We start from the raw sequence: 23,427 nt of genomic DNA on the forward strand, positions 1-23,427 counted from the left end.
TTGCCTGCTGGCGCTGCCGCAACCTTCGAAACCTTCATATCCTTCATCGTCGTCGGGACCTGCTGGCGTGGCCGCGGACCGTTTGTAACCATCATCTTCATCGGGACCTGCTGGCTCCGCCGCGGACCGTCGTTTCCTTCGTCCATCTCGGGACCTGCTGGCTCCGCCGCGGCCCGATCATCTAGAACGCCGAGCTCGAGGATTGAGAGCTATTTCCATCTTTTTGGTAACAAGACTGTCCCGCTACCCTTTTCCCAAACCAGAGACCAGAATCGAGGGGACCCCTGAGTCCAGACCTCCTTGTACCATTCCATCGTAAACTTAAAGAATTGCCTATAAAGTCTCGTTGAACTTTAACCTTGTGTGGTGTCCGTCTGTGGGGGGGAAGTTACTTGTCTGTACGATCGCTGGAGACGGCTCTCCCCGGAGACCTCTCCCCTTATCCTCGGCCGACCCTCCCGGTCCGTCTAACATTGGTGACCAGCGGCGCGATCCGAATCACCGCATAACCGTACAGAGAGTAGCTCACCCCACGGCGAATCACGATGACAACTAAAGAAAGCGGATCAACCGAGAAATTCCAGATGGAGAAATTGGACGAGTACAGCCATCGTGAACTAAAGCAGTTCTGCATCGAACTAGGTATCGCTACCACCGGACTAAGTACCAAAGACGATTTTAAGCATGCCCTAGAATCTTGGGCAGAAACCGGGGCTGCCGGAACCCCCGATCAAAGCATCGCAGCAAAAACCACCACGGCCCCTGAAGAGCGAAGAACGGGTCTCTCGCAAGACGAGATCCAGGAACGAGAAAAAACCCGACTACACGAGCTGGAAATGGCCCGGCTCAAAATGGACGTTGAACTTAAGTTGGCCGAACAAAAAATCAACTTAGAGCACCTGCGTCTCCGAGAAGAAAGAGAGGAGAAACAGAGACAAAGGGAGCTCGAGGAAAAGAAACTGGCATATGAACATGAGCGGAAACTAGCTGAGATCGACCTACGCAAGCAGAATAAAGAAGTAGGGGTGTCCGAGCAACCCCACACCCCAGGGGCAACAGAGAAAAAGGTACACATCCCCAAGGATGTCGTTCGAGAATACTTCCGAGAGGACGACATCCAGCAATGGTTTAAGGCCTATGAAATCGCTATGACTGCACACCGGATCGATAGAAGCGATTGGGGAGCCGGTCTATGGGGGAGATTCCTCAATGAGGGCCGCGACGCCCTGCTGCAACTCCCGGACCACCAGATGACCTCCTATGACCATATGAAAGCTGCACTCCTCACCCGCTATGGCCTCACACCCGAGATGTACCGTCAGAGGTTCCGAGACTGCACCCGCATCCCGGGTACAACTTGGGTGGACTATGTAAACTACTTTAGCCGAGCCTTCGAGGGCTGGATCAAAGGAAGCAAGGTCACAACCTACGAACAACTGTTCAATCTTATGGTATGGGAGCATCTGTCGAACAATTGCTTCATTGAACTCCGCCAGCACCTCCTCGACAGCAAGTTAACGGATCCCCGGCAGCTCGCAGCCGAAGCTGACCGGTGGGAAATCACCAGAGTGGGCCGAAATGGGTCCTACGAACAGAACCGGAACAACAATGGTCAGCACCGTCCCCGAGGAGGAGGAGGAGGCCAAGGACGCGGAAGAGACAACGCTCCGGTCGCCCCCGCTACCAGCACCACCCCCCCGGCCAACCGGGGCAGCATCCCGGCGCGACCGGGATACCGAGCCAATGTTACGTGCCATCGATGCCAACGAGTCGGCCACTATGCAAACGACCCAAGCTGCCCCCAGTACCAGAGCCCAAGACCCCGCCAAGTAGCCGCTGCTGCTCTGGGGGAGGAACAGATCTCAGAGGAACAAGAGGAATATGAACAGGAACACCAAGAATGGGAGCCAGCCGCCATGGCTCTAGCCTGCTTAGGGGGGAGAGACATGGTCCCGCGGGTCCCCCTACCCGCTAACACCCAGAAGTACAGCCAATGGGTGAGCATCAATGGACGCCGGGCCGAAGCCCTTCGTGACACCGGGGCCAGTGTAACAGCCGTCCGCTGTCACCTGGTGACCCCAGAACAATATCTACCAAACATTCTCTGCCCTGTACGTTCAGCCGACAACTCGGAAAGTCTGTGTCGGATGGCCTGCGTCCCCTTCGAATGGGGAGGGGTCTCCGGCATGTTGAAGGTAACGGTCCGAGACGATGCCCCCGTAGACTGCCTCCTGGGGAATGACCTTGAAAGCTCTCCGTGGGCAGCCGTAGAACGAAGAGAACACCTGGGGATGTTAGGCGTCCCGGACTGGGCGTGCGTCACCACCCGGTCCATGGCCGCCCGTGCCAACCCCCGCCCAGAGGAACCCGAATGGCCGGCGCCACCGCCTCCGGTCGCCCCAGCCGAAACCACCGACCGTGACGTCCCCCCAGAACCAGCTCAACCTCCAGACCTCGCTAACCTCGACCAGTGGCCTCAAGAGGGGGGGCCCACGCAAGAACAATTTCGCCAAGAACAGAAGACCTGTCCCTCCCTCGAGGGACTCCGCCAGCAAGCGCTCGCCCAAAGCGCAGGGGATACCTCCGGAACTCACTGGGTCTACTGGGACAATGATCTGCTGTACAGTGAGCAAAGAATCGCGGAGCTGGGGGCCAGCCGAGTACTAGTGGTGCCCCTCCGTTTTAGAGACTTTCTGCTAAACCTGGCCCACGATGTCCCCCTGGCGGGACACCTGGGTCAAGATAAAACCTACAGTCGTCTGGTGACCCACTTCTTCTGGCCCAAAATGAGGAACGATGTACACCAGCATTGCCGATCTTGCCCCACGTGCCAAGCCAGTGGAAAGAGCGGCCGCAAACTAAAAGCCCCCCTGCAACCTTTTCCCGTGGTCACCACCCCGTTCGAGAGGGTCGGGATAGACATCGTGGGGCCCCTGGACCCGCGCACAAAACAAGGCCATCGATTCATCCTGGTGCTAGTGGACCACGCCACCCGCTACCCCGAGGCTGTTCCCCTGCGAACTGTGACAGCCCCGGTAGTCGGCCGGGCTCTAATGGGGATCTTCTCCCGTGTGGGCTTCCCCCGAGAAGTCGTCAGCGACAGAGGCACGAACTTTATTTCTAAATATATGAAGTCCCTCTGGCAACAGTGCGGGGTTACCTACCGATTCACGACCCCCTATCACCCTCAAGGAAACGGACTCGTTGAGCGGTTCAACCGCACGCTCAAAGGGATGATCGGGGGGTTGGAAGAGCCCCTCCGTCGCCAGTGGGACGTGCTGCTGCCGTGCCTCCTCTTCGCATATCGAGAGGTTCCCCAGAAGTCCCTGGGCTTCAGCCCGTTTGAACTGCTATATGGACACCCAGTGCGGGGGCCGCTCAGCCTAGTCAAGGAAGGCTGGGAGATGCCCCCTCTAAAGAACCCACCAGATGTCTTCCGGTACCTCCTAACCCTCCGCAACCAGACCCGGCGGTTCAGAGAGCTGGCAAAAGCCAACCTAGAGGCCAGTCAAGAGGACATGAAAAAGTGGTATGACCGGAATGCCTCCTCCATCGAATTTGAACCTGGGCAACAGGTATGGGTGATGTCCCCCACCGAACCCTGCGCCCTGCAAGACAAGTGGACAGGGCCCTTCAAAGTAGTCGAGCGCAAGGGTCCTGCCACCTATCTCATCGACATGGAATCTTCCCAGAACCCCCTCCGGGTCCTCCACGCTAACAGACTGAAACCCCACTTTGTGCGTTCAGAACTCAGCCTCCTGATGGCCACAGACAATGGGGCTGAAGAGGACTCCGAGCCCCTCCCTGACCTCCTACGGACTCGGGAGAAAGACGGCTCCGTGGATGGGGTCCGACTCTCGGAGGCCCTCACCCGAGAGCAACGCCAGGAGTGTCGAGTCCTCCTGTCACAGTTCGCCAGCCTGTTCTCCCTCGCCCCAGGTGTCACTTCCTGGTGTGTGCACGATGTGGACACGGGGGACAGCCCCCCTATCCGCCACCGGGCCTACCGCGTGCCAGATCGGGTACGGGCCTGCATCCAGGAAGAGGTAGCAAAAATGCTCACGCTCGGGGTCATCGAGCCCTCAGACAGCCCCTGGGCCAGTCCTGTAGTACTGGTCCCCAAAGCGGCCGCCCCCGGCACCACACCGGAACTCCGGTTCTGCGTCGACTACCGGGGCTTGAATGCGGTCACCAGAACAGACGCACATCCCATCCCCCGGGCAGATGAACTAATCGACCGCATGGGAGCTGCCCGCTACCTCAGTATTTTCGACCTGACGGCGGGCTACTGGCAAATCGGCCTCACACCCCGGGCCCAAGAACGTTCTGCCTTTTCCACCCCCGATGGCCATTACCATTTCAAGGTCATGCCCTTCGGCATGAAGAATGCCCCAGCAACCTTTCAGCGGCTCGTCAATCAGGTCCTGGCGGGGCTCGAAGGGTTCAGCGCCGCCTACCTAGACGACATCGCTGTATACAGCCACCATTGGTCCGAGCACCTCCACCACCTCCGAGCAGTGCTACAAGCCCTTCAGCGAGCTGGCCTCACGATCAAGGCCAGCAAATGTCAAATTGGTCAAGGGTCTGTAACCTACCTCGGGCACCAGGTGGGAAGCGGCCTGGTGGCCCCTCTGCAGCTCAAAATTGCCGCCATCCAGTCCTGGCAGCCCCCCATCACCCAGACCGAGGTACGAGCCTTCCTGGGCCTCACGGGCTATTACCGAAGGTTCGTGAAAGACTATGGTACTATAGTGGGGCCCCTCACAGAACTCACGTCAAAAAATCAACCCAAGAAAGTCAACTGGACCCCAGAGTGTCAAACAGCATTCGAACAATTGAAAGCCGCCATGTGTTCCGCCCCTGTGCTCCAGACCCCCGACTACAGCCGGGAGTTCGTCGTCCAGACGGATGCCTCCGACCATGGCATTGGGGCAGTCCTGTCTCAAGTGAACACCGAAGGCCTTGATCAGCCAGTGGCCTTCATCAGCAGGCGACTCCTACCACGAGAACAACGCTGGAGCACCATCGAGAGGGAGGCCTTCGCCGTGGTATGGGCCCTCAAGAAACTCCGGCCCTACCTCTTTGGCACACACTTTCGGGTGCAGACCGACCACCGACCCCTGCAGTGGCTGATGCAGATGCGGGGGGAAAACCCGAAGTTACTACGTTGGTCCATCTCCCTTCAAGGGATGGACTTCACGGTTGAACACCGGCCTGGGCCAGATCACGCCAACGCGGATGGCCTGTCCCGGTTCTTCCGCCTCGACGAGGAGAGTCCCCAAGAGGATGGGTAACTCTCCCCGCCTTCAGCTGGGGGGGACGCATGTTGGACAGGCCACATGAAGGGCCGCTCTCCCCCGGCCCGACCAGGCCCGAGCCCGGTCACGCAGGTACCACACACCACCATTACACGTCCCCCGTCCCCTCAGGGACCCCTACCCTCGAACATGTCGACCTCGTGGGCCCGATCCACTGCCGGCCTGCGCGCCCATCCTGGGCGCCATCTTGGACACTCCACCACGAGGCCGCCTGGCCCCCGATCAACCTCAACCCTGGGCCTGGCCAGGCCTCAGACATCCCGGCACCACCATCCACCCAGGAGGTGAGCGGGCTACTTGGCAAGTCAATGGGGGAAAGAGGTGTCGATGGCTCTCCCCCGCCAAGTGCCGCTCGCCCATCGCCTCCCCGGGCGCTGGCTCCACCCCCCTGCTGGGTGTCTGGACTCCCTCATCCCGGACCTCCCGACCTCCAAGTGCGAGGGTCCGGACATCAAAGAACACCAGCCCTATAACTGGGGCAGCTCCAGAGCAGGAAGGCAGTTGTATCTTGGAGTCGAGAGACGCAGAGAAGAACTCATCCTTGACGGACTACTGGCGCTGCCATAGCTCTGTCTCGTGCACCATCGTCTTGCCTGCTGGCGCTGCCGCAACCTTCGAAACCTTCATATCCTTCATCGTCGTCGGGACCTGCTGGCGTGGCCGCGGACCGTTTGTAACCATCATCTTCATCGGGACCTGCTGGCTCCGCCGCGGACCGTCGTTTCCTTCGTCCATCTCGGGACCTGCTGGCTCCGCCGCGGCCCGATCATCTAGAACGCCGAGCTCGAGGATTGAGAGCTATTTCCATCTTTTTGGTAACAAGACTGTCCCGCTACCCTTTTCCCAAACCAGAGACCAGAATCGAGGGGACCCCTGAGTCCAGACCTCCTTGTACCATTCCATCGTAAACTTAAAGAATTGCCTATAAAGTCTCGTTGAACTTTAACCTTGTGTGGTGTCCGTCTGTGGGGGGGGAGTTACTTGTCTGTACGATCGCTGGAGACGGCTCTCCCCGGAGACCTCTCCCCTTATCCTCGGCCGACCCTCCCGGTCCGTCTAACAATCTACATTCTGTCCATCAAATTGTTTTTTTGTAATTTTCTCCCTGAGTGTACTGGGGTAGCTCAGACGTGGGTCCCAGAGCCTCCACACCACTGGAATCAAGCTAGCCGGGCTGATGAGAGGTGTTAACTTGAAACCGGTCCGGTTCTCGGATGCTTGATTCCGGTCTGGGAAAGATATGGCTGTGTAGTTCGGACTGGACTGTTCCCATGGCGCACAGGGTCAGAGCTGATTTTCATAAAGCCATTATCTAACCCAGGGTGGAGTGGAGTGCAAAAAACGATGGATTTAGGCCCAGATCCTTGTACTGGGGTGAATGTAAGACATTGATCTACATTCTGTCCATCAAATTGTTTTTTGTAATTTTCTAGAAGAAATACTAAGCACACTATGCTAACATAGTCTTTTTTCACTGCCTTTTATTCTTGTGAATGCTATTGTAACGCAACTCAGGTGTGCACTTTCACTACTTGTATATAAAGAAAAATAAGCTGAATGTGATCAAGGGCTGCATAGCCCGAAACACGTCGTCATGAGGGGTGACAAATAAAGTATTTCTTGCCTGAAAAACTTTGCTGCAGAGGCCTGAGTTTCCTTTTTCGCCAGGTGTTCGTCTGGAAGTGGTGGGAATCGTTTTGAATATATATATATATATATATATATATATATATATATATATATATATATATATATATATATATATTTGTATATATATTTGTATATATATTGTGTTTTTCTTGCATTGTCTTCACACTATGTGGGTTATCTTGAATATTATGTACTGTGTACACTGTATATGTATGTATCTACTGTCATTGGTCCGTCCGGGTGCCTCTAAGGCACGGAAAAAAGGGCGGAACTGATGTCATCACGCCGACGTGGGCCTAATAAGGAGTCGGTGACGTCAGTCGGAGTCACGCACGATGCCGTGCTCCTGCGATGCCGTCTACGCCGGCGTGCTACAAAATAATTTTCCGAACGTTGGTGACGCAGGGGGATATTCACAAGGTGAGGAATCCACAGGCAGATACTGTATCCACCAGTCCACCAGAAAAAGCGTTACCGAAGGTAAGTAACTTGTTCTTCTGGCACGCAAAGTCGTGTACAGAACTGACGTCAACCCGCATGGGTGGCGCCTGAGTACCCTCTATGATGTCATCTCGGCGCTGACGACGCCAGAGACGGGCGCGGAGCCGCAGGACGCCACATACTGACGCGCAGGGGTACTGCTAAGCAAAACTTTGCGGATCCAGTTTGACGCCTGGGAATATGCTACCGTAAGGAATGTATCACTAACTAATGTCTCATACAGATTTATCATTACACAAGTAGTAACTTTTGCTTCTGAACTCTGTCACCATTCCCATATCAGTTGCACTAGTGGGGTTGAAGATTATTATTAAAAGTTCAGGAAATGAAGACCAAAATTGTGTAGCTGCAAATAAACTGTGGGCTTTTTTCACAGAATTGGAGTGTGCTGGACGTAGAAGTAATTGCCATTCACCTTTATTCAATACACGCTTTACTTGACAGAATATAGAGATTATTCAACATCTGAAAGAGACACGTTAGTGATAGATTCTTTACCTTAGAATATCCCCAGGCGTCAGACTGGATCCAGAACTTTTTGCGTAGCAGTACCCTTGTGCGTCGGTAGGCGTCGTCTGCAGATCCGCGTCCGTCGTCGGCGTTATGGGCGCCAAGATGACGTCGTCGGAGTACTTAGACGCCGCCTGCGCGTGCTGACGTCAGTAATTCTTTTTTCCGCACCAGCAAGCGCAGATCTGGAAAAAGCAGTAACCCTTAGTCAATTTTTGACTAACTTTTTGGATCATTTTTGATCATTTCTCGAAGTCTTTACGACTCTGATCGGTGCCTAGGGATGCCTGGATTCAAGCACTGCGAGGATTGCGACCGCACGATGTCGGTCACGGATCCTCACCACCCGTGCCTAACTTGTCTAGGCGTCGACCACGACGACAAGGCCTGCACCGACTGCCGGGCCCTCTCTTCGAAAGCCAGGCGGGAGCGGTCCCGCAGGCGACTCGAACTCCGGCAGTCGGCCCCGCGCCACGAGAGGTCCCGGTCCCATGGGAGGTCGAGGGGTCCGAGCCACCACAGCTCCGAGAGTCAGCACCACTCCTCCGGGTCGAAGTCGTCGTCAGGTAAGAAACACAAGAAGTCGAAGAGGCGTCATCGCTCTTCTGACTTCCCTCCGACGCTCGCGCGACGCGGCCGGGGGTTCGGGTGACACCACCCACGCGGCTCCGTCGGAGTCGCGGTCAGCCCCACACCCTCCGGTCCCTGGGCGAGACGCGACGCCGGAGGAGATTGAGCGCTTCTGAATGGCCATGAGGTCCGTCTCTCCTCCGACTGGTTCCGCGGGCCCGTCTGGGGCCCTTAGCTGGTCGGGGGCTTCGGGCCCGGCGCTGCAGGGCCCCACAGTCCCAACACTGCCGGCGCCTTTGGGCCCGGCGCCGCTGGGCCCAACGGTCCCGACGCCACCGGCGCCTTAGGGCCCGGCGCCGCGGGACCCCACTGGACCCACTTCGGGATCTGGGTCGTCGCCGGTGGACCTTACGACCCCCCCGGTTTCGGTCCATCAGGTGTCACCTCCGGCGCCGTCCTCGAGCGGCGCCGTCCCAGATGCCTCCCTCGCTCCAGTTCCGACGTCGGAGCGGCGCCGCTGGGCACCGTACCCGACGGCGCTTGGAGACTTTTCCTTCAATGAACCGTCCCCATTGGTTGACAACCCTGAATTTCAGGAGATGGGTGATGAGGAGTATTAGGAGGGATCTGAGGACCCTCTGACACGAGATTGTCAGCCTCTAGAGGACTGGACAGGTGACCTTGGGGATGCCAGTGGTCTGGACACCTCTCCAGACACTGGTTTTGTCCCGCCTCCTACCGTGGCTTCGGAGGAGGGGGCAACATACGGAGTAGTGTTGATGAGGGCTGCCAAGGCCTTGAGCCTTGAGCTCCCCGTCGCGGCTGTGAGGACTAACCTCCTCACTTAGATCCTTAAACCGCAGTCTTGCCCCTCAGAGCCTCTGCTGCCGTTTAATGAGGCCTTGACAGACGTTCTTTTAGGCACTTGGTCCAGGCCCGCTACGGGTTCACCCGTAGATAGGAACGTGGCTAGACGCCACCGCCCGGCCCCGGGCGACCCAGTTTTCCTGTCCAACCACCCCACTCCTGAGAGCCTGGTCATCCAGGCATCCACTTCCCAGACTGCATTCCCGTCGGCTCCGCCGGACAGGGAATCCAGGAGGTACGAGATGTACGGTCTTCCAACACCGCTTGCCTCTTGGGTCGCTACACCCACTTTCTGTGGGATACGGTTGCGGAAGTGCTGCCAGAGTGTCTGTTGGAGGTACGGGCCAAACTCGGCCAAGCCCTTGTGGAGTGCCGGAATGCAGCCAAATATTCTATCCGGTGTGGGCTGGATACCACCGACTCACTAGGTAGAGCGATGGCAACGACGGTGGCGATTAGACGCCACGCCTGGTTGAGGTCCGCCAACTTTTCGGCTGATGTCCAAAACACTTTGATGGACATGCCGTTTCATGGCCGTCGCCTTTTTGGCGACAAGGCAGACCATGCCCTTGAGCGCTTTAAGGACTCCAGGGCTACGGCCAAGTCCTTGGGCCTCTCGGCCCGCACCAGCAAACGGGTGCCTTTCGCTCCTTTCGTGGCCAAGGAAGGGGCGCCCCCACACGTGCTGCCAGCCACACGCCGCAGACTAACATCCAGCGCAGTGGCGGCTGTGGAAATCGCCGTGGAGGCGGTCAGGGACAACGGCGAGGCCAGTCCACACCCTCCCCCGCAGCATCCGCCTCAAAACCCTCCTAGTCCGTGCTTCTCGGCCCATGTGACGCCAGTGGAGGGCAGGGTTCGCCATCACCACTCTCACTGGCGCATGGTCACTTCGGACAGGTGGGTGCTGCAGATCGTCCGGAGGGGCTACTCCCTCTCCTTCGAGACGACCCCTCAAGCCATGCCACCGCAACACCACCACGTATCGGGGGATCATTTGCGGCTTCTGCAGGAAGAGGTTTCGGCCCTCTTGGCCAAGGGGGCCATCGAGCTCGTTCCTGGGCCAGAAGTAGGACGTGGTTCCTACTCCCACTACTTTCTGGTACCCAAGAAGAGCAAAGGGGGCCTACGCCCTATCTTGGACCTACGGAACGTCAACGGCTTCCTCCGGAAGGAGAAGTTCAAGATGCTGACTCTGGCTCAGGTCTTAGCTGCCCTGGACCCAGGAGGCTGGATGGTAGCGTTGGACTTGCAAGACGCTTATTTCCACATCCCCGTCCTGCCGGCCCACCAGCGTTACCTGCGGTTCACGGTAGGCCACGAGCACTTTCAGTTTACCATGCTCCCCTTCGGCCTTACCAGCACCCCACGGGTGTTCACGAAGGTGATGGCGGTGGTCGCAGCTCATCTGTGCAGGTTAGGGGTTTCAGTCTTCCCCTACCTCGACGACTGGTTGTTGAAGGCGGGCTCGCCCCAGACAGTCGTCAACCACCTCCAGACGACGGCAGACCTCTTGCACCAGCTGGGGTTCTCCATCAATGTGCAGAAGTCACACCTGTGTCCCTCTCAGAAGCTCCTTTTCATCGGAGCGGTTCTCGACTCTGCTCAGTTTCGGGTTTACCCACCCGAACAGCGGGTTCGGGATATACAGGCTCTGATTCCAATCTTCCAGTCTTTATCCCGAGTTTCGGTCAGGTTGACGCTGCAGCTTCTGGGGCTGATGGCTTCCTGCATCCTTCTGGTGCATCACGCCCGTTGGCGGATGCGGGCTCTGCAGTGGGACCTGAAGTTTCATTGGGCCCAGCATCAGGGCAACATTTCCGACCATGTCCTGATCTCGGAGGGCACTGCGAGACAGCTGCAGTGGTGGCTCACGGACTGCGATTGGGTCAGCGGCAGATCCCTCTCCCTTCCCCAACCGGAGCACGTAGTTGTGACGGACGCGTCCCTCCAGGGCTGGGGAGGCCACATGGGAGAGGCGGAGATCAGAGGCCTCTGGTCTCCTGCGGAGTCCCGGCTCCATATCAAACTTTTGGAGCTGTGGGCGATTCATCTAGCACTGAAGGCATTCCTCCCCTCTGTCCAAGATAGTGTAGTGCAGGTTTTCACGGACAACACCACCGCCATGTGGTACTGCAACAAACAGGGCGGGGTGGGGTCGTGGACCCTCTGCCAGGAGGCTCTACGCCTCTAGCAACGGCTGGAACATCAGGGCGTGACTCTGGAGGTTCAACACCTGGCAGGTTCTCTGAACGCCAGGGCGGACGAACTCAGCCGCCGGTGCATGATGGATCACGAATGGCGTCTGAACTCGGACGTGGCGCAAGGTCTCTTTCTGCAGTGGGGAGAGCCTTGGTTAGATCTATTCGCCACCAAATAGAGCGCGCAATGTCATCAGTTCTGCGCGTTGGAATTTCCAAGGCGGCACTCGCTCGGAGACGCTTTTCGTCGCGAGCGGAGTTGCGGTCTGTTGTACGCCTTTCCGCCTATACCACTTCTGCCCAGAGTGCTGAAGAAGATCAGGCGCGACCGGGCACAAGTCATCCTTGTGGCTCCGGACTAGGCACGAAGGTACTGGTATCCCGAGCTACTCAGTATCTCAGTCGATCCCCCGGTTTGTCTGCCTCTTCAGGAGGACCTTCTGTCGCAGCAGCAGGGGACGGTCCTCCACCCGAACCTGTCCAGTCTCCACCTCCATGCTTGGAGATTGAGCGGCGACAGTTGAGGCCATTTGACTTGCTTCCTGAAGTCTGTAACATCATTCTGGCAGCCAGGCGTCCCTCCAGAAAGTCGGTATACGCCTGCAGGTGGAACAGATTTGTGGCATGGTGCACAGCTGTGGATCCTCTCTCTGCCCCTCTTTCTGAGGTTCTTCTCTTTCTTCTTTCTCTTGCCAAGCAGGGCTCTGCTCTGGGCACTATCAAGGGCTACCTTTCTTCTCTTTCAGCCTGTTTGAGGCTGCCTGATCAACCTTCTTTGTTCAAGTCCCTTATTGTTAACCGATTCTTGAAAGGCATCACGCATACTTTCCCTCCTGTGCCCTTTGTGATGCCTCAGTGGGACTTGAACTTGGTTCTAACTTTTCTGATGTGCGCTCCCTTTGAGCCACTTCACAACTGTCCTCTTCACCTTCTTACTTTGAAGACTGCCTTCCTGGTAGCCATCACCTCTGACAGGAGAGTGAGTGAGCTCCAAGCTCTATCCTGTAAACCTCCTTTCCTTTCGGTCCATCCGGACAAGGTTGTGATGCGGACAAGGCCCTCTTTCCTGCCCAAGGTAGTCACAGCCTTCCACATCGGGCAGTCCATCACCTTGCCCACCTTCTTTCCGCCTCAGCATCCCTCGAGAGAGAGAGGAAGAGAGGCTCCACCGTCTGGACCCAAAACGTGCCACATGCCATGTGAGAAGTTGGCCTGATATTCAGTGTTCACTATTCTAGTGATCACTATGTATCAGTCCAAACAACCATTATGGTGATTGGTTGTAAGTCAACCTTATAGACCAGCTATCCTAGTAGCATGGATACGAGCAGTCTTCGGGCTAAACTCTAGAGGGCGTGTTAAGCCAGCTGTTATACCATCACATATACCCCTTGAACACCAAGTGAAAGGACACCACACAAGTGTTATGAAAATAAACAGTGTATTTATTTAGATCACAACAGCCCTGTACTCTTTATGAGGACAGGGTACTAAGCACACAACAAAACTCTTACGAAAATACTTTAAGTTGCACAATTTACACAAATGCCCGAGGGGCACGGAAAACCATATACTATGGAAGTGGAATGCGAAATTACTAGCAGGTAAGTACTGGACTAATAGGCTTTGGAATCGCTAGGACTACGTTACTGAACCTTCAGATTACTAGTAGGAGGCCTAGGGGACTCGGGTGCAGAGTGTGCACTCTCACGCGGGATGCGGGACAAAGTCTATGGGAGCTAGTAAAAGCAAAGTTAGTGTTCTCGGGCGAACCCGATAAGGTAGGTTGAAAACGAACATGGATCTGGACCCTTGGATAGTGAGGCTATGCTGGGGCACCGAAATGCCGAAGTTACCTAGCCCAGGGGCTGCGGCTGCATAGGTCTGAAAAGACGTCGGGAATCCTCGTTGACGAACCAGGAGCCTGAAGAAAGAGTTGCTGGCAGGCGACCAGTGAAGATTGTTCGAAGTGATCCAAGCCTGGATCGAAGATGGATGACACCTGAAAGCAGAGGGGACCAAGTTCTTAATCACTAGCCAGTGATCAGATGGGCACCAGGATGGCACCGGATGGTAGTCACCTCGACCAGGTGAGTGGGCGACGCTGGGCTCTGCAGTCTCACGGACCAGGAGGTTTTGTCGGCGACCAGGATGGAGGTGGGAGCTGTCCCACGATGGTTGATGCTGTCGACGTCGCTGGACCCAGGATTGGGGCAATAAGTCTTGGCAAATTCAAGCCCACGCGGTGGACCTGAAATGGCGTCTGGAGTGGACCAGGAGGGTCCGGGGTGCTCCTCTTTTGGAAGGGAGCAAGGGCCAGTCTGGAGCAACCAGGCCAGCAGTGCTGATGTCGTCGGTCGTCGTCGGGAAGGCCACAAGCCAGCGGGCTAGTAGCCAGACAACGCGGTGAGCAGCCAAAAAGCAGAAGGGCCCCACGCAGATCTCGTGGATGCTGGGGGGCTGGTCTTCGGTGCTGGAGCTGCTCAGGGTCGGGGCTTCTCGGACCCCAAAGCACTCACCAGAGGATCCCTCGGCGGTCGTGCTGGAAAGAAGTCGTGCAGTTCTGATGATGGCCGGTCCCTCGAGGTCTCGTCGCACCTACGGTTCTCAGCTTAGCTGTAGAGGTAGGTAGAGGTCAGCGGTGCCAGGGAAGCCGGGTCTTGTCGAGCTGGTCAGTCGGATTCCGGAGGAAGGACGTGCAGCAAACCGCAGAGTTCTTAGATGGTGCCTGCGGATGCAGGGTGACTACTCCTTAGCCACAAGGGAGAAATCTTGAGAAGAGTCGAGAGTTCCTTTCGCAGAAAGTAGTTTCTTGATTCAAAGATGATCTAATTTGGAAGGGTCCCCGCTCCTGCCTTTATCCTAAAGAAAGGGGTGGGTACGCGACTAGGTCCTGCCCTAGGGGTGGGACCAGGAAGGGGGGTGGTTACACCCCTCTCCCATGCCGGACTTTCCCCAGGCCAGGGGCTGGTGTGCCCCTAGAACTGGTTCTAGCCGGCAGATGCGTAGTGAGCACCGGGGTGCCACTTGCAGTCACCTTCCTGTAAAGCCCTGCCTACCCAGGATACTCAAAACCCTGTCTGGGATGGTGCTAGCACCGCCCCTGACAGGAAACCCTTTGTCCAAGCTCCCCTCGCTGGAAGGACTCCCAGCTGCAGGGGGTCAGACTCGTGTCTGTGGTGGCAGCATCCATTTTGTGATGCTGAGGCTCGAGTTAACTTTAACCGGGTTTCACAGTTACATACATGTCGTGTCCCTCTAGAAGGGTGGAATGCTAACCCCGTTGCCAGAATTGGTGAGGGGTTAGTATTCCAATTCGTATGACACCTTACTCGACATGTTTTGATAAAGCGATACCAAAGATAGCATTTAATCGCGAGGATTATAATGCACTTAAGAGTATATGGTATGCGTTATCATGGAACAGCTATTAGGACTTGGTTCCGCAAGCTGCAAATGGGCTCAGCTCATGCCAGAGCACCATCTCACACGATTCCAAGCACTCTGCCTTCAGGATTGTCAAGGCCTGCCATAGGAGTGACTGATAGGAATCTGTGTGTCCATTTTTAGGGTTAGATATAGGTATACTATATCTACGGCAAAGGGTGATTACACCACCTTGCCCCAGCTGTCGTGTTTATGTTTGTTTATGTTTATTAAAACTTTTATAGTGCGCTCTATTACCACGGGGTATCCTGGCGCGGTGAGTGATTTGACTACAGGAGTGATGGATCAAAACCAGAACGATCTGTTAAAGAGGGGCATTGAACAGATGAGTCTTAAGTTCCTTCTTAAAAACAGTAATGGTCGGCGAGGCTCTAAGGAACAAGGGGAGGGCATTCCAAGCAGAAGCTGCCTTAACTGAAATTGATTGGCCTCCCAGACGGGCGTATTTGTATTTGGGAATGACCAATAAGCATTGATTGGCCGATCGTAGGGCACGGTTAGGAGTATAGAATGAAAACCGTTTCTGCAAATACGTCGGTCCCTGGCCATGAGCTGCTCTGAATGCCAACACAACAATTTTAAACAAGATTCGGTGTGATACTGGTAGCCAATGCAAACTTCGTAGGTGGCTCCGCACGCTCGACCTCCTGGGGAGAGAGAAAAGCAGACGTCGTGCAGCCAGTTGTGTCAGATTTAGATGGCCATCCAAGGGTGGCATAATACAAGCTTCAGCCCCTGGTAGGCCCTGGGTACACCTATACTCTGAGTTACAGGGTCTGATAAGGTGGCCCAGTACCAATTGGAAATGTACCTAAGGTACATGGAATCCATTTTAGAGAGAGAGCAGTAGGCCTGGGGTTCTGATTGGCAGGGCCCCAGGTCAACTAAGTCAGAAAACCAGCAAAACACCAGGCAAAAAGTTGGGGGCAACCATAGTCAAGTATCCACCTTCCTACACGCCAGTTCCGGGTGGATGACCAACTCTTTGTTGGTTATGTGGGACCATCTCGCGGTGGATCATCTTGTGTATTCAAGCGTGTTACTCCTTGGCTAAGAAGGAACCCCTTGTTTGACTGAGGGCTCATTCCACTCGGGCCACAGCGACTACAACTGCCTTGGGCCGAGGAGTGCCCTTGCAGGACATTTGCCAGGCGGCGACGTGGGCCTCGCTGCACACATTTGCAAGACACTTTTGCCTGGACAGCCAAGTCTGGAGGGATGGCTTCTTTGGCCGTTCCGTCCTCCAGGACTTTCTGGTGTGATTATTGGTTCGCAGACCCACCACCGGGGTTGGTATTGCTGGGGTATCTATTCTAAGGTAAGGAATCTATCACTAACGTGTCTCTTTCAGATGCACAAGTTACTACTTGTGTAACGATATATCTGTAAGAGACATTAGTTAGTGATAGATTCCTTACCGACCCACCCATCCTCCCCGTTCTGCGAACCGATATCTAGGGTTAAGGTCATCCTCTTTCAGGGCCCTAGTTTCATGGCACCAGTGTTGGTTTTTGGCATAGCTCTGCGTTTCTGGCGCGGAAAAGCTGTGTATAAGAACTCACGTCAGCACGCGGAGGCGGCGTCTAAGTACTCCGACGCCGTCATCACGGCGCCCACGACGCCGAGGACGGACGCGGAGCTGCAGACAACGCCTACCGACGCGCAAGGTTACTGCTACGCAAAAATTTCCAGATCCAGTCTGACGCCTGGGGATATTCTAAGGTAAGGAATCTATCACTAACTAACGTCTCTTACAGATATATTGTTAAACAAGTAGTAACTTGTGCTTTCTGCTTTTTCCTCTTTCTCTTCAGGGAGATATTTTACGAATGGAAAAGGAGCATCAGGTATTGCAGGAGCAACTTAAGGAAGCAACAGAAAAATATGAACTGTCAAAGTCACGGAATACCGAAGAAGTAACTCTTGTTAAAGAACAGTTACAAAAAGTCCTAGAAGAAAATAAGGTAATATTTTTGGGTCAGTCAGTGGCTTGCTTAGAATGTGTGCTTTCTAAGTAGCTTGGGGACTGAAAGTCTGTTTGTTAGATAGACCTTCTGACATAGGCTTCTAATTGTAGATTTCTCACCCTGTGGATTTCTACAGGCGCCAGACTGGAATGTAAACTTTTGTCAACAATTCCCTCGCACATAGGTAGGTGGCATTGTGTGGCTCTGTCGGAACCATCCCGCTCTGCCGTGGATGTGACGTTGGGGCCAATGTGTCAGTTCCTTTCTTTTTGTGCCTTCTGACGTGGATACGGAGCTCCTCGAATACTGTCAACGGTGACAGTGATTTCTCGCCCTCAAACTTTTTTTCAGCATGCATCATCTCCCCTTCTAAAATGACAGGCTTTAAATCATGCAGCCATCAGATATCGGTGATAGCCACCAGTGATGTCAGTTTCTGAGGCCCCAAGCATGGCTCAGCATCGTGCAAATAGTGCACCAAGATGAAAAAACTTGCCATTTCAGAACTTGATAATTCGAAGAGGTCTTTTTCAAAATCAGGGGCACAGATTCACTCTCGCTCCTGAGGACGATCTTGTGACTGATTATCGGCATAGACACATAATTCCGGTAGATCTAAGATAAGTAAAAAACATAAGAGGTCAAACACAGATCTCCCTGCATTACCACTCACAGTCACGATGCCCAGAGTCCTTCCAGGCTACGGAACCTGTCCCCTGTTTCGGACCCAGTTCTGATGCTTGTCCTGATGCGCTCGACTTCCCCAGAACATTAGCGGCACCTCAGCAGCTCTGTGGCTTTAAGCAGGCCTCAGACAGCATCTTTGGTACACCACCGGATCTCTCTTGAGACCTTTGGGCCCTAAGGATCCGAGATGCCCTCTAGTCCGGCTAGCGCTGGTGAATCCATCCCAGACTGCCCCACCCTACTGTGCTTTGAGACTGGCCCCTCCTCCAAATCCAGCTCCACTGAATCCAGCTCCACGCCCAACACCGCCTTCAGCGCAGTACTGACACCAATACCCTGGGTCTCAACGAAGGCTCTGATATTACCTACGCCTGGCACTGGGTCTGCAGTTCTGTTTTCTCACAAGATCACAGACTTATCTCTTATACTACTACTCAGACCGTGAAAGGTTGAGAATGACAATGTCAGTATATATGATGATGAGAAGCTTTTGCTGGACTTGCCGGGTGCCGTTGAGCTGGACACTTCACCAAACATTGGTTTATCTTCTCCAAAACCAGCTGTAGGAAGCTGACTTTGTATGTAGTTTACCATAAAGAGGTATACTATGTAAAAAGTCCAGATGACCCTTATTGGTTTACAAGGCTTAAATTAATAATCCCAAATGCTCTCTTTTGTAGTAGTGTTGGTGAGCAGTTTAGACTTATCAGAGGGTAGTGTTAATGTGTTGTTGAACACACACAGAGTCAATAAATGAGACACAGACTTAAGAAACTCGAGACCAATTTCGAAAAATAACAAGTATTTTCTGTATTTATTTTAACACCAAGAACTTCGTAAATGGGTAAGTACTTTTTGTAATAGCAAATCTGATATAGACTACTAGCCACAGATTCCTTTAAGTAGAATAATCCCAGGCGTGAGACTGGATCCGGAAACTTTTTTGCCACAGCATCCCTGTGCGCCGGGGGGGGGTGGGGCAAAATTACTCGACTCCACCCGTATGTGATGCGTATGTGATGTCAGCGAGGTCACATAAGACCCGCCCCGGCACACCTACGTCAGTTTTTTCTTTTTCCGCGTGCCAACGCAGTTCCGGTCCTTGCTACGGGCCTGTTTGGGGCCTTTTTTTCTTCCATTTCTTTGGGGTGGAACAGTGTGCGAATGCCTTCAGGCTTCAAAACGTGCACGTTTTGTGGGCGTCTTATGTCGGCGATGGACCCTCACCTCATATGTATGTGGTGTTTGGGGGAGGATCACGGCACCACTGATTGTGCGGCGTGACAACAGTTGATGACGTAGTCGTGGCGGGAGTGCCGGATGAAACTTCTCCCTAGGTCGGCGTCTTCCCCTCGGTCTGCTTCGGTGGACGGCTTCAGATATGGCCATGGTCCTCGTCCTCGCCCTTCTCCGATGTCACGTGAGCGTCGCTCCTCGGTGAGTAAGTGTCGCAGTTTGTCCCTGGGGGCTGGTTTCCGGCCTGCCGGGGGCGTGGACTCTCCGTGGCTGATGCGACCCCACATGTGTCGTCCTATCCACCGTTTCCCGGTGTTGGGGTGTCGAGAGTCCAGATTGAGACTTGCGTGGCGGGTTTTCAGGCCTTGATGGCGTCTCCTCCTCCTTCCCCTCCTGTGGCGTTGGCGAATCCCTTGCCTTGTGCGCCGCCCCCGGCGGCTCCAGCCCCGGCTCCGACTGGTTCAGATCCAGGCTAGAGGGGTGTGGTGCTGTTGGGGTGCGACTCCTCCGGGGCGCCTCATTTAGGCTACGGCGTCTCTGCCTCACCGCAAACTTTCCAGCGGAAGTCTCTGTGGTGTCGCTGGAGGTCAACGGGGCTCGGGTCGCATCCCTGAGCCGCTTTCCATAGACAAGGTTGTCCTGTCTAAGGCCGAGGTGAGGCCGCTACGGCGCCGGCAGCAGCTGGTCCGTGCGAACCCACAGAGGTCGGTGGACCCTCCTCGTCCCGCTCCGGGTCGAGACCCCTGTACCCTCTCCGGGCCCCTCTCATCCATTCCCACAGGCGGCTGAGTCGTCGGGGGGCGAGTCGGACGCTGAATCGTCTCTGTCACCGCCACATGGGTTTCCGGGCGATCTACGCCTCATTCTGGGCCGCGGCTGACAGAGGGCTTTGTGTCACTCCCCAGGCCCGTCTCATTCCCCCATGCAGGTCTCTGCCTCAGCTGGGGGTGGGTCTGTGTTGTTTCAGTGCCGCTTCGGCTCCAGCTCCACTCCGGTCTCCGGTGCGGGGTGATTTGGAAGAACCTTGTCCGGTGACGCCGGATGGTGCCGACGTCCTGCCTCAGGCGGCGGACTCTACGGCTCCGCGCAGGGGTTGTACCACAGATGTGTCTTCATAACACCCTCTTCTCCGGAGGCAGGCTGTATATTGGTGTCGTCCTCTCCGGAGACTGGCCGCCGTGTGGTGTCTTTTTCACCGGCGTCGAAGGGCAGATCCCCGCCCTTCTTGAGGCAGAGGTGTTTGTCAGAAGAGCCGCAGGTCCCTCATTCTTTGGCTCCCTCTGACTTCCAGGTCTGGCCCTTGCCCGTCACGCTTGGCCTCAGGGGCGGCTGCCTCAGTTTGCAGTAGGCGGGTGCGGCCTTTGCTCACTGGCTGTCCACTGCTGTGGGTATCCTGCGCATGGGTGACCCGGTGCCCAACTTTCTGGCGGACCATCTCTTGGAGGTCTTCCACCAGGGCTCTGGTGGGAGGGAAATCTTACATCCCTTTGAAGGTTCGCTCCTTTCTTTCTTGACAGGGGCTTGGAGGCGTCCTGCGTCAGTGGAACCGGGGCCTCAGCATCTTCTGCACCGGCACCTCCCGGCGCCGCGTGACCCGGCGTGTCTTTCCCATCACTCCTCGGCCGCAAACCTCCTTTTGCGGACTGCTTTTCCCTCCCTGCTGCCACTGTTGACTCCGCCGTCCCAGTAGGCCCGCTGGCTGGACTCTTAGGGCCGCAACATGTTCGCCTCGACCAGCCCTGCCCTGTGGGCCCTTAACACCTCGCTAGGGCCTCCTACTGTTTGTGGGACTCGGCTGAGTCTCTGGGATCCGCAGTGTCCCAGGAGACTGGTCAGGTGGACTTACGGCATCATGCGTTGGATGGCCGGGAGTTTGCGGCTTTTATTCTCCGCTCCGCTCTGGACATCTCAGAGGTGCTGGGCCGGGCAATGGCTTCCTCAGTCGCTCTCCATGCTTGGCTTCAGGACGGAGTAGTCCCTGAGAATAAACAGGAGCGACGTATCGACCTTCCATTTGATGGCAGCCTGTTGTTCCATGACCCGGCCAACTCCGCCATCCAAAGGCTCTTGGCGGGGCTCCATCCTCCTCCTACTCCGCCGTATCCTCCTCCTTCTCCGTCCCCTCCTCAGTGACTCCTGATTCTGGGCCTTCTTAACCCGGTTGTTCTGGCTGTGGAGTGTGTTTTATGGCCACTTGCGTCCTTCCTTGGGACTTTGGCATTGTTGGCTGCTGGCCGGCCCTTTTGTTGATTGTGTGTGTGTTCTGCCGGGGTTGTTGCGCAGACTTGACCCTGAGATTAGGCCTCTTGCTTTGCTTGGGCTGCTTGTCAAGCCTATCTCTGGGTTTGTGTTTTTTTCCCCGTGGCTCTTCTGTTTTTCCTATGCTGTGGAAGTTCTTCCAAAGAGGGTTCCCATATTTTGGGACTTAACGTACCCTATGTGGGTTAGTGGTAGCTGTCATATGGCTTGCGCTCTGCTAGGGGGTTCTGGTCACCTTCGGGTACCTGATCTCCATGGCGTTTATGTAGGTTGCTTTTGCTTCTTGAGGTTGTGTGCGCGGCCACTCGTAGTGGTGTGCCCGGGCATCTCCTCCTCTCCCTGCTCCTGTCCTGAGGTCTGGGATGATCCTGTGTTCTTGCGCTGCCTACTCGGCCTTCTTGGGGCCTCGGGCTGTTCTTCTTGCTTCTGGCGGCTTTTGACTGCCGGCTCTGTTCTAGCTGGCAGGTTGCTCTCCATCTGGAGTGGGTGTGCCTTCTTTTCCCTCGCTTCCTTGGGTCTTCTAGGCTTCTTCTTCCTCCCTTCCTATCTTGGCATTGGACGGAAGCTAGGTTGCCTTGTGGGGGAGTGGGGTGCTTCGGCCTCTCCGACCTTGCCCTTGGTTCCTCTGCTGTGAGTGTACGGGCCTCTTCAGCCTTCTTCTCCCTCCTACATCCTCTTGGGGTCGGTGGGGTTCTGCTTGTGGGTGTTCCCATTTCCTGGCAGGGACGAGGTTCCACCTGGTCCACAGATCTGGTCCCCTGTGGGGCTCTCTGTTCTGTATTGGCTGCTGGGGTCCTTTCGCAGACGGTCCTTCCCAGGGGTTATTTCTCGGGTATCTAGTCTACGTGAAGGAATCTGCAGCTAGTAGTCTCTAGCAGATGTACGAGTTACTTACCTTCGGTAACGATGTATCTGGTAGAGACGATTCTCGACGCAGATTCCTTCACGGCCCGCCCTTCCTCCCCTATTCTGCGAGGACCCTTGGATTGGTCTTCGGAACTCGCCTCCTGGTGGGGGGCTGTGTCTCCTTTGAGTGCCTTTCTTGTTCTTGAGGGGTAGCTCAGTCTGGGGGCGGCTCATTCCTCCCTTGGTTCTTTGGAGGATGGGGTTTCGGTGCTCCAGTGCCCTGCCACTATGGCTACTCCAGGTTTGGGGGGGATTGCATTCTATCCCTGTCCTCCCATCCCTGCCCTCCTTCCTTTGCTATCCTCTGTATAAGGGTCATATGGCCATGTCTTGCCCTTGTCCTTTGTGGGTAGTTGCCCTCTATGTTGGAGTGGCTTGGAGGTTTGTTGTCCCTTTCTGTCTTGGGACTGGTCCCATTCCTTGCTCAGGATGGGGGTGGTAGGTTACTACGTGTGCCATGACTTTTACGCATGTTACTTGCATCTGGGGCACAGGGGTGGGAGGATGTCTATGTGCTGGCAGGGTGGCTGCGCAGGGCTCTGCTTGTTCTTTCTTCTTTCCCTGCCTTTTGGTTCTGCGGTGTTAACACTACTCTGTGTGGTGTTGTTAGTCACCGTTTCTTTCCAATTTTTCAGCTCTTCGCACACTGTTCTCATGCTTCCAGTTTTTTATCTGGTGGTTCCATGTTGTGGTGCGGAAAAGTTCTCTGAAGAAAACTGACGTAGGATACAGTCTCACACCTGAGGATAATTCTACATGAAGTAATCTTTGGCTAGAATCGTCTCTACCATATACATCGTTACCGAAGGAAACTAACTCGTACTAGAGGAGGCTTTGTACATTGAAACAATACACCTCCGACCCACACCATTTCAAAAATACCGGCACCATGGAATGTTAAAGTTTCTACTCCACAAGAACTAGGTATTTTTTAACATTCACTTTTCACTCACCACTGACCCTTCCACTCACTCATTTCTACACCACACATAGTGAACAATACTAGTGCTCCCAAGTACCCACAGGTAGTAGCACACTGCGTCCCGTGGAGGGGCGCGAAGACCCCTATGATGAAGCATGACACCAAGGGCCCTTTTGATATGTGAGGGGTATTTAAGAAACACTATTTGCTTTCAACCATTGTAGGTAATGCACATGACCCTTGATTTAAATAATCTTCTACGAAATCCTTCAAGGGTGGATCCTAGTGTTTATGATAATTTACAAGAGGAGGTCGAATCAACCCCCTGTGTTCAGTTAGGACACTATCTCTCCACTCCCTCCTTTGTTAGTTACGGTGCCTGCAGG

General features: G+C 55.0%; 1 protein-coding gene across 2 annotated transcripts in view; it reads left to right on the top strand.

The window, feature by feature from the left end:
• The window catches only part of LOC147698808 (E3 ubiquitin-protein ligase TTC3-like), a 1,930,429-nt gene that overhangs the window by 1,322,884 nt on the left and 584,118 nt on the right, over window positions 1-23,427 (top strand). For both annotated transcript variants that reach the window (XR_015299370.1, XM_086935404.1), the window contains exon 35: window positions 16,879-17,028. Coding sequence is in view for 1 of the 2 variants with exons in the window: in XM_086935404.1 (XP_086791530.1) it covers window positions 16,879-17,028 (150 nt within the window). In the remaining variant the exon portion in view is untranslated. The remainder of the gene's footprint in view (window positions 1-16,878; window positions 17,029-23,427) is intronic.

This window comes from Lissotriton vulgaris, chromosome 8 (genome assembly GCF_964263255.1).
Source record: "Lissotriton vulgaris chromosome 8, aLisVul1.2, whole genome shotgun sequence".
NCBI lineage: Eukaryota > Metazoa > Chordata > Amphibia > Caudata > Salamandridae > Lissotriton > Lissotriton vulgaris.